The sequence below is a fragment of the Panthera onca genome, chromosome A3 (assembly GCF_046562875.1).
Source record: "Panthera onca isolate mPanOnc1 chromosome A3, mPanOnc1 haplotype 2, whole genome shotgun sequence".
Classification (NCBI taxonomy): Eukaryota; Metazoa; Chordata; class Mammalia; order Carnivora; family Felidae; genus Panthera; species Panthera onca.
In genome coordinates, this window is record NC_138341.1 from 50,964,767 (window position 1) to 50,974,682 (window position 9,916).

Here is a 9,916-nt window from a genome sequence, read left to right on the forward strand (position 1 = left end):
TTGTCCCTCAGCCACAGGCCCGAACACACCCTTTTATCCAGGACCACCTACACCATGTCAGAATCACCCCCAGATACGCGCACGCATCCCCGTGCCAGTGAAATCTCGCTCTCGAGAGGTAAGGTAACGCCCTGTCGCGTGTGTACCCATGCGCACCCACGGATAAACTGAGAGCAACCCAGGGACACAACGTGTGGTTACCCACAACCACACATAATCACATGTATGCGCACCATGGTGCGCATACATGCTTTCGACATACAAACCCACCGTTTATTCAGCTATAAATGGGGACGTGCGCTCACGGTAGTTTACAGGTACATTCACATTCATCCCATTCATCACATTCGTCATAGGTATGTGCATTCAGTCACACACACAAACCCACATTGGCGTGTACACACTGTTATCTGGCAATTTTTACATCAAAACACTTACATAAAGGTACACACACAATTATGCAAACCCCCCTCCATGCATAAGCAAAGCCAAATGCTCCAGCACCTGTATGACTAATATTAACACCAAGGTGACAAACAGTCACATGCACACGTGGCTGGGGCCCAGAGCAGGCCCATGTGTGGTTCATATATACATCCATATATGTGCACACAGACTCTGGCCCCAGGAGAGAACACACTCCCCATAATGGCCTCTTGCCTTCCTGAAAAAACAGGGTTGAAGCCACACATACAAGGGTTTAGACCTCATCTCTTCTCTCAGAACCCGCTGCTTGAGCGACATGAACACCCACAGCCTACCTAGAACTTCTGTCCAACCTTTGGGCAGAAAGGATGGTGAATCTGAGGAAAGAGGGGACTATGGGCCCGGGAGTCAGGGTGGGCTTAGATGGGGCAGGTCAACCGTATGTCTGCTAGTCTGTGGGATGAGTGGCAGGGCTGTGTACTCTCTATATATTCAAAGTGTCAGTTCTGTGTGGCTGAGAAGGCCCCCCTGACTGGGCATGGCACTGTGGTAGGCCCAGGGGCTACGCCCTCCGGCCATGGGCCCTGTTTTCTCAGACTCAGAGTAAAAAGGCTGCCCTCCCTTCTGGATCGTTTCTGGGGCCTCTTCCTCAGTGCTGTAAAATGCCTTTGTGATAAGCTTGGATTAAAGCAGGGCAGAGTGCAAATACAAAAAAGAACTTCCTGGCTCATAAGGAGTGGGGGACAAAAACCTGGAAAGTGTCCCCAGAGAGAAAGAGCACATGGTTCTACCCAAGGATCGTCACAAGAAACGGTTAAGTATCCCTGCGTCCCTGGGCTTTGTGCCAACACTCTCTGCTCCTGGAGGCTCCGGGTGAGAGGTTCTCAGGCCGGAGTCAGTGCTCAAGGCGCATCCTTGGGTCTGGCACGGAAAGCAGCTGGGAAAAGAGCAGGCCAGAGGAGGGCAATGTCCTCGGTGTCCCCAGAGGAACCTGTGTGCTGGGTATATCCCTGGAAGTCAGGAATCAGCCAACAGAAGGAATTCCTGGTTAAAACAAGCAGGCTGAAAAGAATCCCTGAAGTCCCAGGAGTGACTGGTGCACATGAAGCCAGGCGCTCATCTCTGCCCCTCTAGGATCCAGAGGGCTCGGCTACTTGACATGCCCACTTGACAAATGAGGAGACCCAGCTTCTTCGATGTCCCAGGACCTCATGGCTGGGAGTGGCCAAGGCCGGCCACAGAAGCCAAGTCCAGTGGGCTATCTCCTAAAGCTGGGCAGCCCCTGGGCCTCTGCCTGTGCAGGATGGGAAGGAAGCACAGCCTGCTTCCTAGGGTATGGACCTTCTGGAGAGCCTCTTGGGGATCTCCCTCTGCCAGGCTAAGGGCTTAGAATTCTGTGGGAGAAACAGGTACGCACATGCTCTCTCTCTCTCTCTCTCTCTCTCCCTCTCTCTCTCTCTCTCTCTCCCGCTCTCTCTCTCTCTCTCTCTCTCTCTCACACACACACACACACACATGCACACACACCCCTGTGACAGCTTCTACATTTGGAGCTGACAGATGTGCAAGGTAACAGCTCGGCACTGCCTGTGCAGCTGAGGCCCCAGCGTTGAATGTGGGATTATTTCCAGTAAGGCTCAGGGTGGCTTCGTGAGCACACGCCCGAGCGTGTGTGAGTGCGTGTATGCGTGTGTGTGAGTGTGTGACTTCTCTCAAACTCTCTCCCTCCATCTGAATCTGCCTTTACTATATTTTCAAATCTTTCTGTCTGTCTTCCTCCCTGTGTTGTTCCCTCTTGCTCTCGCTGTCCTGCTCACCCTACCTCAGTCTCGCTGTGCCTTGTGTCTGTTTTTGTGTCTTGGCCTGGATGCTCCAGTGAGGAGAGGAGACTTGCCTCCTCTCAACGTCTTCACTTTGCTTCCTGTCCTACCCAGGCTGGCCACAAGGATGGACTCTTAAAGCCCATTTTGTCCCAGATGATGTCCCTGCATTGTGCACAGGGCTCCTGCCCAGGGGAACGGGGTGGGCAGATCTGGGGCTATCCTGGGCCCAAGAAAACGGCCTCTCAACCTTGGTCTTCAGGCATGGCCTTCTTTTCCTCATGAGCCAGCTCATCCTGACACTCATCATTTATATGCAAATTAATATTTTAACCACTAATAGTGCAGACCCCTTTTGCCTCCCAAAATACTGCAAAATTTTCTCCCTTTCTGTATTCCCACCCCCATCACAGACTGAACCTAGCCATGGCTCTGTGCTAACCCTAAATCTGGACTCACAGTGACCCTGACCCTGGCCATATCCTTAATTCTGACTTCAGACTAGCCCCCACCCTAACCCTGACTCTGTCCCCTAAACTTCCCTTTTCTGAGCAGCTGCCTTCTTTGATCTCTGCCAAATACCACCTGGGTTTGCAAGGTTTACAGCTCGCTTTTTAAATTAATGAATCAATTATTTTTCACAGCTCACTCTCCAATGTTTTAGTGCATGTGGGGACGCACCTAGATCCAGTGAATTGGAATCTGGGGTGAAGGAAGGGTAATGGGAAAGTGATTTTTTTAATATATTTTTTTAAGTTTATTTATCTTGAGAGAGAGCGTGCACATGCCAACGGGAGGGGGCAGAAAGACAGGGAGAGAGAGAATCCCAAGCAGGGTCTGTGCTGTCAGACTCAAACTCATGAACTGTGAGATCATGACCTGAGAGCCAAAATCAAGAGTCAGATGCTTAACTGACTGAGCCACCCAGGCACCCAGAAAGTGATTTTTTTTTTTTTTTAACTGCCCAGGTGATTCTGACACAGGCCAGTCCCACCCACTTCCATAATACACACTTTGGGCTTTCCTTTAGGGGTTCCAGGGAGGAATTCAAGGTGGGTTTGAACCCCCATGTAGCGATACCTGGGCTGACGGGAGTTTGTCTGCAGAGACCTAACTCCCAGGCACCATCATCACACCTGAGCTACTTCAAATGCTTCACTATACACCTGGCAGCGAGCCACTCCAGCATTCACTGGCTCGCTTGCTCGCTCTCTTTACTCATTCGTTCATTCATTCATTCCTCTCTCAACAGGGCTTCAGTGGGTTAGGTCTGAGTAAGGTCTGTGGAATATATACAGCCTTTTGAGCCTTGGGCCTTGGATCCCTGGGGTCAAGCTGGGGTTTAGAAGGGCAGGGTGGGGACAGGAAAGCCTCTGAAGAAATGGGACCAAGACCTGAACCAGAGTATGGGCCAGATAGACTCCTGCAGCTCCAAGAGGAGGCACCAGGTCTGGGAATGGGAGCCAGGGTCCTCTCTTCCCTTGCCCCTGGGTGGGGGATGGGGGACATGGGCCAGTGGGCTAAGAGACCACTAGGCAGCTTCCAGGTTAATTAGCTGAGGACTTGCGCTGAGCCTCTGGGGTCACCTGGGGGGTGGGCCTGAGAAGTGGATCCCCTCAAAGAAAAAAAGGAACTTCTTTCTCCCTCCCTTTCTCCCCCCTCCTTTCCCCCAAACTCTGCCTGAAAATAAAAGTCCAGGACTCTCCCAGTTCACAGTAAGGGCCCTTAGGGCTGAGGGAGAGTACATGATGGATGAAATGGGAGACGAAAGGCAAGGTAAGGGAGTCTTGCTGGGAAGTAACAATTCCAGGGTGAGAGTGAGGAGGTGGGCTATACGTTAGAAGTCTGAGGGAACATCCAGCCCTCAACCCTGCCTCTCAGCCTGTAGGCAGAAAAGCTCAGGGCTAGGGTAGAGGAGCAAGGATGACTCCTGGGCCACCCTTGAACCCTCCCCCAGGCGGCCCCAGAGGCTCAGAGTGCACCCTCAGCTACCTTCCTTGCACACTGCCTAGTGGCCGCTCCTTTAAACACCAGAGGAGAGACGCTGTGGGAGCTGGAGAGGTGTCACCCCGTGACGTGTCCACTCCAGGGGCTGGAAGTTCTCTTCACCCACCTCTCTGCTACCACACAGGACCTCGGTGACGGAGCAAGCTGGGCACCCCCGGACACAGGGCTGTGTACATGAGTGAGAATTACTGCAAACACATGTTGGCATAGGAGGCCACGTTCGTGGGGAGATACTGCGGGTGAAGGAGGCCATACGCAGTATCCCAGGGCCATCTCCCTGAAGTGAGACGTGGGCAGATGTTAGGATGGAGCATGTCCCCAGGGAACGGTTCTGAGTGGGGAGGGAGGGAGCAGCCACGTCCTTCCAGGCTTGGCTGACAATGGACTCAGGCACCCGTTTGCACTGTGTTCAGGGGATGAAGAACATGAATTGGGGGCTGGGGAGGATGCTCCTGAACAGCCTAGTCCCAGCTGGTCACATTCATGGACAGAGGTGCTGGATGTCCTTGGGGTGGGCCTGGAATATTCCCCTCCCCTGCCCCTCACAGGCCAGCTGCTGGCCTCCAGCTCAGGGTATTAAACACAAAACCAAAATCTGCCCAGCTCGTTCACACCAGAGACAAAGGGAAATCTTGTTTGGTTTTTGGCTAATCTGAGGCCCTGCTCAACCCTGCAGCTGGACTCTGGGCATGTGCAGACATGTATTGTGTGTGTGCTTGCATGTGCTCGTGCGTGTGGTGGCCAACGCCAGGCCATGCACTCTGGGAACACAGATGGCTGCCCCCCCCTCCGAGGCTGGCAAGACAGTCTCCCTCCCCCAGCAGTGGGAGAACTGGGGAGGTTGAGTCCGGGTCAAGGAGCAAGGTCTGGGAAATCCCTGTAGTCGGAGCCCATGAGGACTCAAGGAGGACTTAGGCCTGCCAGGGAGAGTGACCCCAGCTCCCTGGGGAGCCCTGAGAGTTCTCAATCCTAGAGTGCAGGGAGAAAGAGAGATGGGGGTTGTTTCCAAGGCTCTTAAATCCCTGGGCTCAAAGAGGACAAGTATCAGGCATGGGAGAGCCTCGCCACCTCGTGGGCACATGTGGTACTCCTCACTAAGTCCTGGCCAACCAGCCTGGTGGGAAGAGAGGGAAACAATCCCGATGGGGCAACTACACTAGGGTTGTGCTGGCGCTGATGGGTCTCACAGCCCCACAGGGGCAAGGGGCCAGGTGAGGAGATCACCCAACCCTCACCAGACAGAAGGGGCAGCTCAGGCTGGCCTGGCCCCACCTGCAGGAAGGAATCTTAGAGCTCATCTGTTCTAAGGAAAGAGAAGCTCAGAGGGAGGAGGGCCCTGTGCAGGACCCCACATCTCTGTTACAGTGGGAAGTGAGACCAAGGGTTCCTGACTTCAAGTGTCATGCATTTTCCCATAGGTCTGGTGAGTCCAGAACAAGTGGTCCAGACTGAAGTCCAGCCCCAGTGAGGTCCAAAACAGTGAGTTCTTGCTGTAGGTCAGCAAGGGGGACGGCATGTGGGCTCCAAGTGGGGCTCCAGATTGATCCGGACCTTGAGATTAAAAGGCAATACATACTATCCAAATCTATGGGTACCTACTGCGATGCTAGCACTGTGATGACCATTTACAAACATTAGGTCATTCAGTGCTCACAATGACCCTTTGAGGGAGGTACCATTTTTCAGATTAGGAAACCAAAACACCAGGGAAACAATTTGTCCTGGATTACCAGCTGGTAAAAGGCAAAACAGGGATATGAATGCAGTGCTTTTGACTCCAGTGAAGGCAAATGTTCTGCTGGGCAGAGAAAGAGCATGAGTCACTAGATCCCTCCTAGGGAAACTAGCAGGGCATTGCCAGCTCCAGCCCAGAGCCTGGGCTCCAGAGATGAGCTACTCAGGGTTCTCTTGGAGGAACTGCCTCAGTGCGCCCTCTGCTGTGCATGAAAAGGAACAAAGAGAGCTCCCTCCTACACCATCAAGTCGCAGGGCTGAGTCCTGGAGTTGGCTGGCAGGGACCATGGGCTCTCCTCCTAAATATGGGCCAGGGGCGAGGGGCTGGTTGGCTGGCTCTAGACTGCCACCACTGTGGAGCTCCCAGCTGCACATCCTATATCCACCGACTGGCAGAAGGATGGGTTTGGTCACACACCTAATTTCTTAGGGCTTCCCTCTCTTCAAATATTGCCCACCTCCTCCAAAGGCATGTTGGTCCCAAGCCCACCCCACTGAAGATTGGGACCATGGGCCAGATGGACTCTACCAGGAGGAGCCATGACAGCACCCTGAGGAGATGGGATCCATTCAGAAAACTGTCATGTAGGCAAAGGGTAGAATTGGGAATCCAAGAGGGCCAGGGAAGCTGGGAGTCAGGCCCTGAACCCTAAATACTCTTTGAATAGGTCCAAGATGAGGAAAGGGTAGTAAAGACTGGGTCGATATAGGTAAAAGCATGATGGAGGAACAGGCATCTGGGCATGTCCATCTCTGAACCGAGCTTGCCATTGGGTAGTGCTCAGTGACAAGAGGCAGACACTCCCAAGACAATGCCCCTGGATATAAGGGCAACTCCCCAAGTTTGGGTTAATTGCTCTAGGGAACACCCCTGAGCCCAGCAAACCAGGAGTCAGTCATGGGCCCTGTGTCAGAGAAGGCAGGCATTAATAAAGGACAATCCACATTTTATCTGTATCTGCTTTTTACACATACATAAACTCTCAGAAGCCTCTTCCCTCCATCTGGGGGACAGATGGCAGGTTCTGGAGGGAGGAGGCATGAGAATGAAGACATGAAGTTCAACACAAGGTCCTGCTACCATGAGCACAGAGCATCCTTGTGTGCCAAACTTGCACCGTCCTCCCTCCCCTGCAGGCTGGGAATCTAACATGGACCCTCCTGTTTGATATTAGCTCAGCCATGGACTGGCCATGAGACCCAACTCTTTCTCTTCAAGGCTTCAGCTTCTTGTGCTGCTTTTCCCACCCCTAAAATTCTATTCCTGGGGAGAGAGAACACCAGTAACCCTAACTTCTCTCCCCCAAGCTTCCCCTAACTCAGGGCAGTCAACACACTCCTGAGAACTAGGACTCAGGCCACCCAAGGCCCTCATGCTGGCTGGTTCTGGGGGCAGGACAGTAGACATGAGTGCTTATCTGGGTAAGGCAGGATTGGCAGTACCACTGTGGCAGGGTATGGGGGAGGCATAGGGCTCCTGGGTGTGCCTGAAAGAGGGGGAAGAAAGCCCCAGGGAGCCAAGGGCATTGGCTTATTTATCGTAGAAGTCAACGTGGGCTCCAGACTTGAATGTGTCCTTTTGCAGCAAGCTTAGCAGTTTCTGGGCTGACACCGTACAATCCACAAGCTCCCCTTTTGTCTTCAGCTCCTGCAGCCTTTTTCGCAAGTCTGGGTCCATCGAGGTCTCCCGGGCCAACTGCTGCATGTCTGTGTCCAGCGGACCTAGGGCATGAAGTGCAGGAGCTGAGGTGACATGGCTGAGGCAGGGGCCCCTGCTGTGTGTATGGAGAGTGGTGGAGTCAGGTCTGGCCACAGGCAATACCTCATCCTGGCTGACAAGGGTGGTTAGTGTCACCAAAGGGGGTCACCAAAAGGGTCAGGGTCATTCTGTCACTATTGACTTCCAGACTCACAAATTCCAATGCCCAGTGAACATGGTATCTCCAGACCACTATGTCTACCAGCAAGCTTATCACCTCCTGTCCAACCAGCACATCCTCCTGCCTTTTTCATTTCTATTAATGAAGTACTCTTCTCTCAAGCTCAAAACCTCCATCCCTGTCTCCTCCCTCCCCACTCTGTTCCCACAGCCAACAAGTCAGCAAACAGGACCGATCTGCCCCTATATACGCTGATAATCAGGCCCTTTATACTCCCCTGGTTCTCTCCCTGTTCCAACTCCTCTGTAGCCCTCTGCTAAGTGCCCTGTGAGACAGGTAGCATCTTCCCTGTTTCACATAAGGAAATGTGGTACAGGCCTGAAATTCAAACCCTAATTGTTCTCAAACTCTAGTCTCTCAGACTTTCTGCCCACCTCCCCTGCCCCCCTGCCCCCTCCACCCAGTCCAGGCGACTCCCAACTCCCAACTCTACTCCCTATTCTGGCTAGCTCTCACCTCTCACTTGCTGGGAGTCTGTATTTCCCTTAAGGAGTGATGGTTAATGATTCAGGGACAATATACTCTGTGGATTCTTTCTTGGAGAGGATGGACTAGGCCCTTTGCCCACCCCTGAGGGGAACCACCCAGCCAGTTCTGGGTGACAGGGATGGTGGTAATGCCCCTCCTACCTGGGGCATAGCTCAGCACCCTTACACTAGGCTCCTCTGTGGCTAGGACCTGGAACATCATGTCTCGGGCTGCCTTCCCGGCACAGTATAGTCCCCAGCCCTTAAAGGGCTGCAGAGCACAGATGGACGAGATGTTAACCACAGTCCTGGTGAGGCCAGGACTGTCTGGAAAGGCCTTCAAGATGCTGGAAGTCAGGCAGAGCATGGAGGTCAAGTTCAGAGCCCAGTAGTTGTTCACTTCAGCTGGGTCGGCCAGGTCCACAAGGCCTTTGGACACGTCCCCGAGAGTGCCTGAAAACCAGACCATAGGAATCACTCTGTGCAGATGGGTCTTTCTCTTTCCTCAGCCTTCTCCAAGTTCCTCCAGACACCCCCCTCCCATCCAAACCTAGAGGAATCTCCCTAGTGCTTCTGAAGACTTCTCCCTCTTTCCGGCTCTGCAGACACACCTGGGGTTGTTCACTCATCCCAAGCTGGAAACTGAAAGGGTGCATGCCCGGCTCTGGGCCTGGAGGTAGAACTCAGGCGGCCATTTGGAAAAACTGGTAATTTACTTCTGCTGGAAGACCTCATGCCCTGACTCAGGCCTCCGCCAGAGGGCGCGGAACAAGGAAAAGATCAGGAATGTTCTACAGGCATTTTGGAAAATTTGCCCTGAAACGGGAAGGGGTGGGGAGGGTAAGCCTGAACCGCACCGATGGTACCGAGTCTTCCTCCATACCTTTCTGAAACAACCAGGATTTTTAGACATCTTATCTGATTCCTAACAGTCACCTTTAAAGTTCCCTGCGGTTCGGGAAAGTGAGAAGGAGCGAGAAGAGGCAGGGGCATTAAGCACTATTGCTAGGGCTCCCCTGGGGAGCCCGCCCCTGCCGGCGGGCGTCTTACCCGCATTGTTGATGAGCAGCACCCGTTGCAACCCCTCGGGCCTGGGAAGCTCGCGCACAGCGCCGAGTAGCTGCTGCAAACTGTCTTTGACGCCCAGGTCGGCGGACACCCGCACCACGCGCAGGCCCGGCCGCTCGGCAGCCAGCTCGGCCTCCAGCTGCCGCAGGGCCTCGTCGTTGCGGGCGCTCAGGACCATCAGAGAGCCGGGCGACAACAGCCGGGCCAGGAGCGGGGCCAAGGCGCGGCCGAAGCCACGGGAGGCCCCGGTCACCACGCACACGGCGCGTCCCAGGCCGCCCTCCTTGCCACCGACACCCTCCATGCCTCCGAACTGCGACAACTCTCGCCAGACCCGAGACTGGCGGGGGGCGGGGCGGGGCGGGGCGGCCGCGGTAGGAGTAGGCGGAGGTCCGGCCGCAGGGGGGCGGGAACAGAATGCTTCGGCTGCGATTGCTGGGCAACACTTTCCTTG

The 9,916-nt window shown here is 54.1% G+C and overlaps 1 protein-coding gene across 1 annotated transcript; it reads right to left on the reverse strand.

Moving 5' to 3' along the window:
- Positions 1-6,917: 6,917 nt before the first annotated feature.
- SPR (sepiapterin reductase) lies at positions 6,918-9,782 on the reverse strand. Its single transcript, XM_060657899.3, has 3 exons — positions 9,445-9,782; positions 8,557-8,847; positions 6,918-7,709 (listed from the first exon to the last, which is right to left on the reverse strand). The coding sequence occupies exons 1-3, from the start codon at positions 9,764-9,766 to the stop codon at positions 7,519-7,521; spliced, it is 804 nt and encodes a 267-aa protein (XP_060513882.1). The 5' UTR covers positions 9,767-9,782; the 3' UTR covers positions 6,918-7,518.
- Between the last annotated feature and the right edge of the window lie 134 nt (positions 9,783-9,916).